The sequence below is a fragment of the Anopheles coustani genome, chromosome 2 (genome assembly GCF_943734705.1).
Source record: "Anopheles coustani chromosome 2, idAnoCousDA_361_x.2, whole genome shotgun sequence".
Classification (NCBI taxonomy): Eukaryota; Metazoa; Arthropoda; class Insecta; order Diptera; family Culicidae; genus Anopheles; species Anopheles coustani.
The window spans coordinates 74,581,587-74,595,699 of NC_071289.1; the positions used below are offsets into that span (position 1 = coordinate 74,581,587).

Sequence of the window (14,113 nt, forward strand, 5' to 3'; positions counted from 1 at the left end):
GAATCCAGCTTCCTGGGCCTTCGCCAGCTACTCTGGTGATGTAGACCTCTGTGGATTAAGGACCGGCAACTAAGGCCATATGCCCCAACTGTACTTTAATATACATGTAAACATTGTTTGCAAAAAAAATAAAACATTCGACCGTCAGGATGATGACGTTTTAGGCTGACATTTCGAATTTCGAAAACATGTTCGATTACCGGTGCGATGACTTTGAACGGAACGTTCCAAAGAGTAGTAGAAACCGATTAATACCTATAATTATAATATTTCGATCAAAAAAACAGAGATTCAGAGATCTTGAAAATGATTGATACAATCAAATTAGTACAAGTTCTCTATTAATGCGTGCTAAAATTGTTGCAAGGGGATATAATTGTTCAAGTTTAAATACCAAGGTGTGTACAAACGATTCAAAACCGTTAAATGGCTGAAAGCATTGATAAATGATTTTGCCAAGTTCTTTTACCTTCCATGCACCTAAACAATTGTAGACCCGAAAACATGCAGCGAACAAGGGTAGACAGCCTAGACAAGAAAACCCATTGTTTTGGGACTTGTTTTGGGAAAAATCAATTGTTGAGAATGTCCTCTATATTCGAGAACAGAACATTTTAAATGAAAACCATAGTAAAAGTTCTTGAACAAGTGAAAACGGAAATAAAAAGTGATCAACCACAATGTTTCGTATTTTTCATCGTTTCAGTCTGTATTGTAGCGCCAATTTCATAATTTGATTCGTTAGTATCTCTATCATTAGCTCCAGATAGTGGGACATTCCTTTCACCATCCGTGGGATCGTGTTCCATTCGAATCGATTCATTCCTTTTCCGTAAATTCCAAAACAGACAAAGAGAGAGAGAAACAGAGATCGGCATGCAGAGTGCAGAATCGTCCGCTGTTTGCATGGGTTGTGGATAAATATATTTGCTGAATCAATGTCCTATTAGCTCGCGCAGTCCGAGAATGCGAACGTGATCACAGAACATTACATCGAGCAACGGCGGTTTGTGTTTCGTATTTGTATTGAGTCTGAAAATGTGTATGCATGTGGATTGCGATGGAAATGGACCTGTTATATAAACTAAATCGAAACTCTAGTATACATCGATACTTATTCCATACAGCGAAGGATGATTTCTCTCTTAAAGCTCATTAGCACAAATCCGAATGAGCTAGAGTTTCTATGACGCAAGCGTATTTCAGTAAATGCGCACCATATATCTTTGAAACTGCGCAACAACCAAAATCTTTAGAAGCCTGCAAACAACAGAACACGATCATGCCTCGCCTATGTGGCTATAGAATCCTGCTAGGGAAATGGGAAAACGTAAATAAAATGTTACATCTTCCAGCCATTTTGAATCCCCTTTTAATTATCTCAAACCCTGCTAAACTTGATACTCGTGGTTGCCAAACGTTTCTCTATCTCGTCGTACCACTTGTCGTATGTATGAAAAATGTGTTTATTCTTTTATATAGGACACCGGATATCTCGGATTCATGTATTATGCATATGCGTATGGTATTTATGCGTGAGTTATAAACGTAAAATAGAATTCCATTCCGTCGGATAGAGATCACGAGGACACGGTCGAGCCGAAGAGACTAACTGCTAGCCCTTTGCCTGTGTCTCAAAGAATTTAAATATGTCTGAGTGTCTGTTCTGTCTGGCTGTGTGTGTGCCTGTCTGTATGTGTGATTTGCTCTCTTTGCCAATGTGTTTCACAATGCCTTTCCTTTCTCTCCATTTTCAATAACTGCACGTAAAAGTTTAGTTATATGTTTGTAACCTTCTAGTTCTTCTCCTTCTTTGTGTCCTTGTTTATGTGTGTAGTATTGTTTATTTAATGGAAAGAATCTATCGAATCACACTACCACGTGTTTATACAGTATTATACCGCTGGCTTTTGCTCTGCTGCTTATTCCTCCTTTGTTTTACGTACTCCTACTATATGCCATACTTCAAGCATTCCCTTCGCTTCGACCACACACCGCCTAATTTACTGCTTCATATTATTTTAACTTCCTTCTCCTCTGTGTGTCTCTCTAGCGCTCGCGCGCCCGCCGCCCTAGCGCTCTCTAGTTTTGTCCGGTCCAGTAAGTAGACGGAGAATAGCCTTGCTTATTTGCAGTCTTTCCCTGGTTGTTGGATTGCGGTCTTTGACCGCTGCTGTTGGAATCCTGCAGAAGAGAATGAGCAAAGAGGAGGTGTTCAGTGAGGCGACCATGTCCTTGTGCAGACGTCTCTTTTCCCTTTACCTGATGCATAGTTTGATGCATGTTCATGTTGTGATGCGTTGCCATCGTTGGTATGTAGAGATGCTGACCGTACGGTTGGCCCGACGTAGCACCGGCCGTCTGCGTTCCGGCGATGTTGTACGGTGGCGGAGTTCCCGATTGGAACGATTGTTTGTCATACTGCTGTAAAGGGCATGGAACGGTTTCAAAAATTAGGAAAACAATGCTCCAAAAACACACCCCTCACGATGAAAAGAAACATTCGCTTCGAGAGCGCCCTTACATTGACTTTGTTAATTGCGACATGGTTCTTGCCATACATTGACGGGGCCATGTCGGAGCCACTGCCAGTGCCGGACTGCGGATTGGCCACCGTTTGACCCTTGGACTGCTGCTGCCCGACGATCGACGCCTGGTACGCATTCTTGTTGTAGTCCTGTCCCGACTGTCCCAGCGTATCGTAGCCCGTGGCCGAACCGTATCCGCTGTTGTACGCCGGTTTCTGGAACTGGCCACCGGAAGTTGCAGCATTCGTCGGCAGTTGCTGCTACAGGGATGGGAAGGTTCGGCGTACAATTGATTGACGAATCGGTTGGTTGGATGGAATGATGCGAAATGAAAAAGAGAGCGAAAACGGTCAATACTTCATGCGCTGGTCAACGGTTTGCTACACGCTATCGGCTAGCTGCGTTACTAACAGGATAGATCGCTGGTGTGCCATACTGGAAGCCGCTGGCCGGCATCACGTTGGTGCCGTAAAAGTAAGCGTACGGCAGATTCAGCATCGGACCACCAGACCCTGTTTGCTGGGACAAGGAACTCTGGACGCTACTGACAGGCGACGAGTTGTTGTCGGTTCGCGTGAACCGACCGTCGGACATGGTCGAGTAGGCGACGGAACCGAGATTGCCGTCGCGCACACCGGCCGCACCGAGACTCGTGGGCGTCTGGTAGTTGAGGTCGTAGAAGTTAGGCACGTGCGGCATACGCTGCTGTATGAGCTGCAGATCTTCGTACGAGTAGAGGGCTGTTGCCTGCGGATAGAATCCCGGCATCCCGGTGGCCTGTATGTACGGGCTGACCATCGGGATGTTCGGGACCACGCCACCGCCAGCGGCGCTGCTGCTGCTGCTGCTCTTCGCTGTAACGAGAAGGAAAGACGTTAGCACTCGCCACAAATCTATGTCACAAACGGCGGCCTATGCGCGTAACTCACTTGTCGTGGATACCACGGAGCTGTTGGGCAGCGAGCTCGAGCTGGTCACGTTGTTATTGTTCGCATTGTTCGTGCTGCTATTCGAAACCGTACTGGATGCCACGCTACAAATAGACGAGAGCACCAAAATAAAAACCCAAGGTTAGAGGATTGACAGTTCGGACACAGGTTTTGGCAATCGGCAATTTTAAAAGGTCAACTATTACTAAAGCAACGAAGGGAGTTTGGCAACGATTTCCACTTGTGGAAAAGCTACAGCACAAGAGGAAAATCATGGACAAACAACTAACTCACATGCATATTCATCACCAAAAAACAAGAGTTAAAAATACGAGGAAATAAGGAACGATACTTGAACCGACATTTTAACGAAAAGTCAATGACGATTTGATGACAAAAACGAACGACAACCTACAACATACCATAAATCATAAACAGATGAACGAGGTAACATTAAAAGTGACACATTCTCTCCGAAACTAGGAAGTAGGCCGCGAAATTCGCTCTGCCAGAAAGCAAACAAACCAAATCGCAAAGAAACGGCAATGATAGAAACCAAATAGGGCGATAATACACTACACCAAGTCACAGCAAATAAGTCGCCCGAACTACCAACAGGCACCCTCCCCCCCTCTCCCCGCATTCGGTTCGATCCGTAATATGTAACTATGTGTGCCCATCTACGTATAATCACGAACTAAAAAACCAAAAACAAGACGCATTTACTACTGGACGATCAGGGGAGAGATGACAACAACAACCTACCTTTCGAAGGGCGTTGAAACCACCGGTGCATCCTTTAGTTTCGACGTACTAAAATTACTACCATACTGGCCGGATGAAGTGTTTGTGCTTCCAGAATACCTAAAGGATTCGGGATGGTGGTAGTGAAGGCGATGATTATGTGATTTGTTTTCCTGTATGGACATTTTGCAGTTTCTTTTACGCTTCCTGACACACTTCGAACGGGGAGTAGAGGAGGTCGGGGAAAGGGGGGAGTGGCATAGCAGCCGCCTGATTTGTTTTTGTGTTTTTCAAAATGGTCATATGATGGTATTATCGTAAAAACGTTAACAAAAAAAAAATTTCTCGGAGCGTATGTAGTAGATTTTACAATTTTTCAGTGTTAGGCAGTTCCCCACTTTATATGTGTCCTGATCAACGAATGTATATTGTAATAAACTAATATACAAAGAGAAAAATAAAGTTTAACCCACAGTGCATAAAGTGACACAACTGCATATTTGATCAGTCGGTGTCGTCGTTTGACCGTATACATTGACATTTGGCAGGAACTGTCCTTATATATGAGCCCATTTTTCTCATTATATCCCACAGATCTTCAGAACAATTAGCGCCACAGCTACCTCCATCGGGCAGGAAAGGTAAAAATGGTAGTAAAATCAAGATGTATAGATTATGTACGATAGTTTTTGTTGTGTAGTGGGTGGGCTTTCGTTTAACTTTCAGTTTCGAACAAAATATGTGTTGGTAACATCAACAGACATCACTTTTAAAAAGCTTAAACAATACCCTTTGCAAAAATATGAGCCTCACGTATGTAGAATATAGACTGGGGTGCTTTTACTAATAACACTGACTTTCGTGACGAGGCGAATGAACATGTAATTTGGCTTGTTCCTGACTGATGCGTGGCTAACAATCGGGATGACCACAATTGATGATGTGAAACAAACAAACATAAATGCACACACGCACACACACACATACACAAACATACGTAACAAACCACTCTGCGTTCCTGAACCCATTTGGAACTAGACGAACGCGAGAGGAAAATGTGTCGTCGCCCGTACATATACATTATATGGCGTATAATATCAACAAAAAAGAGGGGAAAACGAACGAAGCTAGTATGTCTCCTCAAGAGATCTCTCAAGGATCGAGAGGAGGAGGAGGAGGGAATACTTACCCTGTGTTGCTGTTCAGTCCCGTGTTGCCGTACACGTTCTGGGAGCTATTTTGATAGCTCTGCTGCGACGGGAAGGCAGACGACGTCTGGCTAACCGGATACTGACTGGACAGATAGCCGCCAGCATTGCTGTTCGAGCTGTTGATGCCGCCACAGACAAACATAGGTCCCACATTGACGGAAGTAGGGGGTTTTGTTTTTGGTTAACATCGGTCCAAACGAGATTCGGAGACATGTGTTGTCGCGAAAGGAGCACGCAGGAAGTAACGCAGGAGCACAAGAGGACATTGTAAGATTAGATACGGTCACGGATAATTGTTTGTATGCAGTTTGACATTAAAATTGAAATTGATGACAGAGAACGAGAAATAGACGTTACCTGCTGTTGTTCACGTTGTTGTTTACCGGTAGGTTCGGATTCGACTGGCCGCCGACCGAGCTGCCAGTGTTGCTGTTCGGGACAACGTTGCTGGCAACATTGCTGTTCGGTGGCTGGAACGTGTTCACGTTGCCCTGGTTGTACGAGCTATAGTTGTTCGTCGATGGTGGGTACGCGTTGGTTACCTATGAGCGGAAAATAAAGTAATTGTTATCCAAAAACACGCAAATGTTGGAGTTGGAAGGACATTTAACAAAATGTCTTGACGAGTATACTAGTTCCAAAATTTTTCGTTTTGATAACAATCTGAAAGCTTTAACGCTGCTTGAATATTTTTAAATAGTAGAAGAGATAATGGATCTGTGAAATCTTGTTGATTTTTTATGAAAGGATTGCGAGAAGTAAATGTTTTCCACTTAAGGGGGCGTATTTTGCCTCACCGCACCTTACTAAAAAGACTTTTGTTACCAAATACCGCAAAGCCATTGGCCATGTAACATTTTCATCTAAAAGCTTAAAGCAGGGCTGCAGTAAGAATTGATCCAACAGATCGATACACAATACAATACACTAACCCTCGGTTGAAGATTCGAAAGTGGAAAATTCCTAATCGATCACCTCAGACATACCTGGTTGTTGGAGTAGCTCATGTTGTTGTAGCCTTGCGGTGCACCGGACGGCGGATATGAGCCTGTTTTGTTGCTCTGACCCGACGAGTATGGCGCGTTCTGGTAGCCACCGGTCGCGGACGCATTCGTGCCCGCCGACTGCCCATACGGATCCGCTGATTTCGTCAACTGATCCAGTGCTGGGAGAGGGAAGGATGAAGGAAAAATTAATGAAAATTAGCACAATAAAAAGCAAGGAAGTTGTGGTCAGCGTATGACGCTTACCTGCTGCAGCGTTACTCATAGAATTCACGCCAGCACTAACCGACGACGACACGGACGCATTGGTGCGCTGCGAGTAGCTGTTCGCCAGGGTGTCGTTCTGAGTGGCCAGCCCATCGGGAGCGGCTCCCTGGCCGGGCAGGATCTGAGACGGCGCCACCAGGCCAGGCGCACCGGAGAGGTTTGGCTTTTGCTGCAAGTTGTTCGGCACAACGCCACCGGCCACGTTGGGGCCGCCGGGTCCGCCGACCTTCGCCGCCGCCGACTGATAGTCGCTTACGTCGGGCTGCTGCTGGACCACCACCGGCTGTTGCTGTTGCTGCGGCTGGCCAGGCGGTACAACCTGCTGCTGCTGCGTCGGCTGCTGTTGCTGCTGCTGGGGAATGGCCGGTGCGCTCACCTGCTGCGATTGCACTCCTCCAGCCCCGGGCGGCAGCTGCGCTTGCTGCGACGCAGCGACTTGCGGCGTTTGTACGACCGATTGGACTGCCTGCGAGCCGACCGTGGACTGCTGCTGCTGCTGCTGGCCAACGACGCTAGACGAAGGCTGCTGGTCGCTAGCGCCACCCGAGGTGTTAAACTTGTCCGCCACCACGTCGAACGTGTCGTCGGTGCCGAAATCGAGACCGCCAAACTGCACGTCCAGGTAGCCGATGTTGTTCATGCTGTCGCCCGGCATTTCCACGGCCGTGGACGGGATTTTCGAAGGTGGAGGCACACGGGCCCGCTGCCGCCGAACCGGTGGCTGCTGCGTTGCGGCAGCCGCGTAGCTCGTCGGAGCCGCTGCGACCACGTCGCCGGCGCCAGTGGTACCACCGTAGCCGGTGGCGTATTGCACGGAACTGGCTTGCGACGGCTGCTGCGATGGGGCGCCGGGACCAACGACCGGCTGCTGGGACACCATCTGCGCACCACCGCCCTGTGTCTGGCCAGGCTGCTGCTGCTGGTACGCACCGACGACGACGCCCGGCTGCTGGAGATTGGAATTCTGAGAGGAAAGAGTACTGAAATACTGAGTTTGCTCGGCGGACAGCGACGAGGACGCGGCCAGCGGGGCCATGTCGAGCGCCTGGCGCAGGTGCTGGGCAGCGGTTGCGCTGGACGGGGCGATCGTCGGTGCGCCCGCGTGCAGATCCGAATACTGAGCGGTAGTGGAGGCGGAAACGCCACCCGGGCCGGCGCCGGCAGCAACCGCAGCCGTGGCCGTGCTGGACACCACGGTCGTGCTGTACTGCTGCACCAGCTCCGTTTCCTTCTGCTGCGGCGGATTCAATACCTGCTGCTCCAGACCCGGTGGGGCCGCCAGCTCCGAGGAATCTAAAAGAGGCGAGGAGAAAAAAAAGAAATGTAATCAATTACAATCGCAGAAAGGAAGGGGGGGATTGTGATTTTGCTCCGACAAAAACATTCGCCACTCACTGGTCGCAGCCGACTGGGTTCCTCCTGCTGATGCTCCTGCCTGCTGCTGCGTTGTGGCGGCAACGGATGCCGTCGCCGGTGACGTGGTGCTAGCCGTAAAAACTTTGGTATCCGACAGCGAGCCCGTGTACTCCTCGTTGTCCCAGTCGCCCCAGGTGTCGGTGAAGGCCGAACTCTCCTCCGGTTTGAGATCGTTGGCGTTCGACGAGGTCGCGACCGGATCCCAGGCGTCGATCTCCTGATGATCGTTGTTCATCATCCGCGGGCCGCGATTCTGGTCGCGCGATCCTGGCCCTCTGGTGCCGAGCCGGGGGCCGCCTCCGCGACCACCGCGCGACCCATAGTTGCCACGACCGGGGCCTCCCGGACCGCCGCCGCCATCTCGCCCACCGCGCATCCGACCGCCGTCCCCGCCGGCGCGATTACGGTAGCTCTCGCCGCCCTTGTCGTAGCCGTTGCGATCGCGGTCGCGATCCCGATCGCCACCACCGTCGCGGTAGCCGCCGGCGCGTCCACCTCGTCCTGGACCGCCACCTCCCGAACGCTGGTTGCCGCCCCGGTTACCACCGCGGCGCTGCTGCTCCTTCAGGTCGACGTTGATGCCACCAAGCTGAACGCCACTGCCTCCACCGCTGTTGCTCGTCCCGACCATATCCCAGTCGCCGTCGTCGGCACCGTCCTTCGCCAACGCCTGAGATTTATTCTTCTTTTTCTTGGACGTCGTGGCGAACGCACCGACCGGTAGCGTCTCGAGCAGAAAGATGACCGCACGGTCCAAATCGCTGTCGCACTCCTGCAGCGCGCAGCACACCTCCTCCTCCGACCGCTGTGTCATCTCCATCAGGCTCTGGATCTTCTCCTGTATCTTCGGATCGTCCATGCTGCTCTTGATGTCTGTGATCTGGGCAATGCGAATCTGTTCGGCAGTCGGTTGCTTCGACTTGACCGCCGTGTGAGTGGCGTTCGCACCTCCGCCGCTGGCGCCACCAGAGGCTGCACCACCGGATGTGGACGACTTCTCGCCGCTGTTGCCGGCCGCCGACGTCGATCCACCGCCGCCGGACTCCTTCTGCTTCTCCTTCGCATCAACCACTCTCGGGCCGGCATTGTCTGTGCCTTTGCCGCCGGCGCTTCCCTTATGTTTCTGGTAATCGCCCCCCTTGCCGCCGCCGCCACCACCGGACGCTGTAGAGGCGCCACCATCGCCGCTGCCACTGGCGTTGTTGTTGGTGACCGCGGTATTCGAGGCTGAGCCACCCTTCGGGTACTGCTGTGGCAACTGGTGTGACTGTTGCTGTCCCTCGTCCTTGGCCAAGTTTTCCTTATTATCGTGCTGTTTGGCTTTGGACTTGTTACGGCCGCCGCCGCCGCCGCCTCCAGAACGCGTTTGTGTGCTCATCTCGCTATATATACAGTACGTATTTACAAAGTGGCTGCAAGATACAATCGAGAATACATATTAATAAAGATCGCTTATACCGAATGATCTGGCGAATACAACTGCAACAAGGATATTTCTTAATATTATGCATCACAAAGTCCCTGCTGTGCAGCCAAACGTTTTGTTGGAGCAAGTGTTATGGCATATACTTGTGGTTGTATAAAATAAAACACCCACAATGATTTCACAAAACAAACCACGCACACCCGATGAGTTTTTTAAATGGGTCAAAGCGAAACCCAACCTAAAAACTGTCAGCGACTGCGATGAGAGTAAAAAAAAAGAGATCAAATCACCGTCTGTGCACGCCGGAAGAAGCAACAAGACGTGTCGTCAACGGATCGATCCGTCCAGCACGCCTTTGTCTTCCGGTCGCACGTACGCGTCGGGCGTCGTCAAACGAAAAACAACCCCGACATACCTATACGGGTTTCATTTGTTGCAAGCTTGCAGTATGCAGCAATGTGCACTTGCATATATTGGTGAATGACGCGCGCTGCGAAATGTTGTTCCTCCACTATCGGGCATCTCTTTCGCTGCACATTATCAGCCCTTGCCTTGCGCTTGACCGCCCCCCTGTTTGCTCTTGAACGACTGCTCGCCGTCTGGCACTATTTCGTTTCGTTCGTTCGCAGAGTACATGCACGTAGTAACATGTACTTTCAGAAGCCCACCTCTTCTTCAACGGGAGGCCCGATCATTGCTAACTCAACCGTTGGTAGGCTGAGGGATTGTTGTACTGCTTCTCCTGAACAAAGAAATCATATTGAACCGTAATGAATTCCCTCTTGCGGAGAATTGGAATCGGTGATCTTCCCTTCGATGGGTAATTCTGTTTGGACCATGGCATAGTTGGCAGTCTGGGAAGGAAACCTCCGTAAAACGTATTTCTTTCCAGTACACACAGACCCCGGAATGCTGAGGTAGTCAGCACAACAAACAGGAGAGCAGTACGAGAGTATTCTCTCCAATCGACTGAGGGACTGAGTGATGCAAAAAGATTAAGAGTGAGATTACAAAGTGCTAGCCGTGGATTGAAGATGTTGAACCGAGCCTGTGGCGTGCTACGACTATGGCACAGGTTAAGCAGCATCATCTTCTTCATCCAAGGAAGCTCTTTGCTTCGAGAAATGGTACAGCGTCACATTGAGTCGATCGACATTGGAATGGAAGTGCCCGTTCAACCGGTTGCGGTGTTAGAATCGCCGTTTCCTTGGTTACAAATTGCTTGCTCATAATCAAAATGTGATGTTTGCGGGACCCGTTCCCTGCTCCGGTAACCGCCATTGAGGGGGGAAGCATCCGACGGACAGATATCGACGCACGAGATTCGTTTCTACCGACAGCAGCAGCACCGAAATTCGAACGCATCAACATTTTCCCCATCGCGAAGAGGCACACACACGCGCACAAACACTCGCGTATCCACTTTACACCATGCAATTTCGCAGCCAACGACTACACTACGCTGTCCGGTAGTTTTCCGTCGATATGATGTTCCTTTCTTGCCAATAATCACCCGCACTGCGGAGACGAAGGGTTTCGCCTTCCATTTCCTGGAAAGCCTTCGCATTCACGTAACCCGGAAGCAGCGAAATGCGGTTAATTTTTTTTCACTTCCGGTCTGGAATTTCTTAATGGCGAGTTTCTGAGCGAAAACACGATGAACGATGCTCAATCAACTAAGAACAATTTTGTCACAGTCGATCGCCGTACATCACATTTCACATTTTCAGCAGAAAAAACCCCCGTCTCTGCACAATTGTTCACTCCCCGACCGCCTCCGACATTGTAGCGCACCGTTACACGTACTCTCGGTAGCAGAACGGGAAGAAACAAAAGAAAAACCGGCCGCTTCCGCTTTCGGCACCCGTCGTTCGAGATCCGTTTTAAATGCTGCTTCTGCCTGCTGCCGTTGCCTTCGCGAAGAGAGACCATCCTCCATCAATTAACCCCATATTTTCCGTGCGTAGCACCCTCTATGCCCTGCACGCGGGTGTGAGCGAGACACGGTAACCGCTAAAGGAAAGGGCTCGGATCCGCTATGATTCACAAAAGTTACAGAAGAGCTCGTGTCCACCATCGATTCGTAACTAGCAGCATTCGATCCGCAGTTTTCCACACCGTCTACTAATGTTAGCCACGCAATGGCGCCGCGCAGCGATAACGCCAAGAGAACAGGAAAAAGCTAGAACCATGTGCCAAATTTTGCTTACTGCCGCTGTTGCTGCTTCTGCTGTTCGCCACTTTCTGTGTGTGCTCTACACTACACCGACCGCCGATCTAAGAAACCGGACGCCAAAATGGCGTCGAAAACGGAGCAGGCTCTATGAGAGCTCGTACCGGTGTGTGAGTGAGAGCGTTTGCCGGTCGGTAGTGTGCGTGCGGAGCAGAAAAGATCGGCTTTCTCGGAAGATGCTTTGCATTTAGATTTCACCAAGTGTAGTCTAGCATCGCATATTGTAAAGCACTATTTTCAGCGTTTAGTCTTTGTTCTTCTTAATTTCCAAATTAGTCATTTTCACAGCTTCCATGAAAACAAACTCTCGCGAGAGCAATGTTCTTCTCACCCTTTGAAAGTTCTTTCACGCACACCAAACTACTTTTTCGCCGTCTTATAGACGTCTCTAACTCTTTCGTCGGAGCGAAAAATAGCTCTCTCGATAAAAAAAAAAATCTGCAAAAAGGCAACTGAGACGGAACAGGAATTGCTTTCAACAAAATGGGCCACTTTCTATGACCCTCGGCGGTCACTAACTATCGCAAACGATACACTTTCCATTCCAATGTAAACTGACAACGCCGTTCAATTGCAACTCGCACTGATTTAGCTGGAAAATAGACCTGAAATGCTGTTGATGCTAGCAGAAGTGTCCGAACGATAGGTACCTGCAAATGCGCTTTATCTGTCGGAACCTCCGGCGAAATTCTCTTCGCCCGAAAGATGATTCCGGTCGCAACTGTCAAAAGTGACTCCAACCTGGAAGTAACGTCAGTTTTGACAGCACAAAAACACAGGCCGGTTTGTTTTTGTCGGAACGGATTTTGCTTTGGAAAGCTGGTAAAAATCCCCAGAAATCTCCTTGAAGGATAATGGCGCTTGCTCCTGCCAGTGGTACGGGACGGTTTTGGGCTCGTTCCGCTAAAATAATCAGATTTGTACGTCAAGGATGCACAAACCGACCATTTTTCCACATCGTGGTCACGGAGGTAAGACTGGAATTTCTGGTTCCTTTGCCTTCCCTAAGTGACTAGCTCTTCTCTTGCAGCGCCGGAAGGATCAGTACCAACCAGTCATTGAGCAAGTGGGAACATACGATCCAATCCCGAACGAACACAATGAGCAGCTAGTTTCCTTCAACTATGAACGCATCCGCCATTGGATTGGCAGTGGGGCGCACGTATCGAAACCAGTTGCGGAACTGTTAGGTAACACGCGTCCGGAAGACATTTTCTGACATACATTTTAAACCAATTATTTGTTTAATAGGAATCGCCGGGTTGCTTCCGATTCATCCGCGAACGTATATGACCGCATGGCGAAACAGGCAAAAGGCTGAAAAATTAGCCCAAATCGAAGCAGTAAAAACAAATGAAAACGCAGAACAGGCATCTAATTAATATATTGAACACATTTCGTGTCTCGTCGGAGAACATTACTAGAATAAAGCATTTAGTTCATACATAAGCAGCCCACGCAGGAGTTTTTTTCTCATTTCCGGCATATCGCCGGTGGCATGGGTTCGAATCCTGACCGAGATCGGAACCTCTCCTGTACGAAAAGACTGACTATCCAATAAAACAAAGGGAAAAAGTCAATTAAGCCCTTAACGGGCAGGCATCACCAAAGATGGTCGTTATGCCAAGAAGAATCTCTGGTAAGAATTTGTCGATAGAATTGGTTTGCGTGAATATACTAATGACCTCGTCATGTTATCGACTTCAAATCGTAGTGTTTAAAAGAACATTGAAGAAGCTTAGTGATACCATGCGGCAGGCGATCAATGATTTGTGAATATTTTACATAATAAGTTTTAAAAAAAACTTTGGTTATTTTTAATACAAATTATTTGCCAGCCAATAACGATGCAGGATTGCTGCATTTCACAAGAGGAAAAATTCCGCGCACTGAACTACAGAAAAACAATTGAAGGATTCTGATTCTGGTTCTATCTTCCGAAAAATTGTTTAACATATGATTTTTGAACGTTCGTTAATTACGTAACGCAAAAATTAGAAGTTTAAAACCCCTTGCCCTTCTTTGACTTGGCTGAATATTCCAAGTAAGCAAACGTGATAACTACCGACTAAAATGATGCGTCAAGGAAAAAATGTGTGAACTCCGGAACCCAATTCCCGGTGATACTCTCAACCAAGGTGGGCAAATCGATGTAAAAGAAAGGAGAATAACATTGGTGTCAGCGTCGCTTAGCAGGATCATTCAATCGTAATCTTCCTGTCCAATCGTGTCCAATGGCGTAGCTAGTTCGACCTGCTATCCGTGGAGGTAGATCAACTTCCTTTTTTACGCATAGTTTTGTGTAACGTTGAGATCCGCTAAATATCCTTCATTTTCAAATCCTTTTTTGATGTG

The 14,113-nt window shown here is 48.7% G+C and overlaps 2 protein-coding genes across 4 annotated transcripts; one reads left to right on the plus strand and one right to left on the minus strand.

The window, feature by feature from the left end:
- Positions 1 to 1,493: 1,493 nt before the first annotated feature.
- On the minus strand, positions 1,494 to 12,410 carry LOC131266825 (protein lingerer). Of its 3 annotated transcripts, none has more exons than XM_058269480.1 (12): positions 12,364 to 12,410; positions 8,079 to 9,511; positions 6,663 to 7,976; positions 6,399 to 6,577; positions 5,770 to 5,954; positions 5,391 to 5,528; positions 4,223 to 4,321; positions 3,458 to 3,561; positions 2,940 to 3,382; positions 2,525 to 2,788; positions 2,263 to 2,421; positions 1,494 to 2,184 (listed from the first exon to the last, which is right to left on the minus strand). In XM_058269480.1, exons 2-12 carry the CDS (start codon positions 9,475 to 9,477, stop codon positions 2,083 to 2,085), a joined length of 4,386 nt encoding a protein of 1,461 aa, XP_058125463.1. In that variant the 5' UTR covers positions 9,478 to 9,511; positions 12,364 to 12,410; the 3' UTR covers positions 1,494 to 2,082. The 3 variants fall into 3 exon arrangements, with proteins under 3 accessions (XP_058125463.1, XP_058125462.1, XP_058125464.1); XM_058269479.1 differs by having other exon boundaries at positions 2,263 to 2,424; XM_058269481.1 differs by lacking the exon at positions 4,223 to 4,321.
- Positions 12,411 to 12,516: 106 nt separating this feature from the next.
- On the plus strand, positions 12,517 to 13,363 carry LOC131266826 (small ribosomal subunit protein bS16m). The gene is made up of 3 exons (XM_058269482.1): positions 12,517 to 12,729; positions 12,789 to 12,948; positions 13,010 to 13,363. The coding sequence occupies exons 1-3, from the start codon at positions 12,613 to 12,615 to the stop codon at positions 13,138 to 13,140; spliced, it is 408 nt and encodes a 135-aa protein (XP_058125465.1). The 5' UTR covers positions 12,517 to 12,612; the 3' UTR covers positions 13,141 to 13,363.
- The last annotated feature ends 750 nt before the right edge of the window (positions 13,364 to 14,113 follow it).

Coding starts and splice junctions, on each gene's coding strand:
- LOC131266826 (XM_058269482.1), top strand. CDS start 12,613: ATGGCGCTTGCTCCTGCCAGTGGTACGGGACGGTTTTGGGCTCGTTCC. Junction 12,730..12,788: donor TCCACATCGTGGTCACGGAG/GTAAGACTGGAA, acceptor CTTCTCTTGCAG/CGCCGGAAGGATCAGTACCA. Junction 12,949..13,009: donor ACCAGTTGCGGAACTGTTAG/GTAACACGCGTC, acceptor TTTGTTTAATAG/GAATCGCCGGGTTGCTTCCG.
- LOC131266825 (XM_058269479.1), bottom strand. CDS start 9,477: ATGAGCACACAAACGCGTTCTGGAGGCGGCGGCGGCGGCGGCCGTAAC. Junction 5,529..5,769: donor AACAACGTGAACAACAGCAG/GTAACGTCTATT, acceptor CGGCATCAACAG/CTCGAACAGCAATGCTGGCG. Junction 2,789..2,939: donor GCACACCAGCGATCTATCCT/GTTAGTAACGCA, acceptor CCATCCCTGTAG/CAGCAACTGCCGACGAATGC.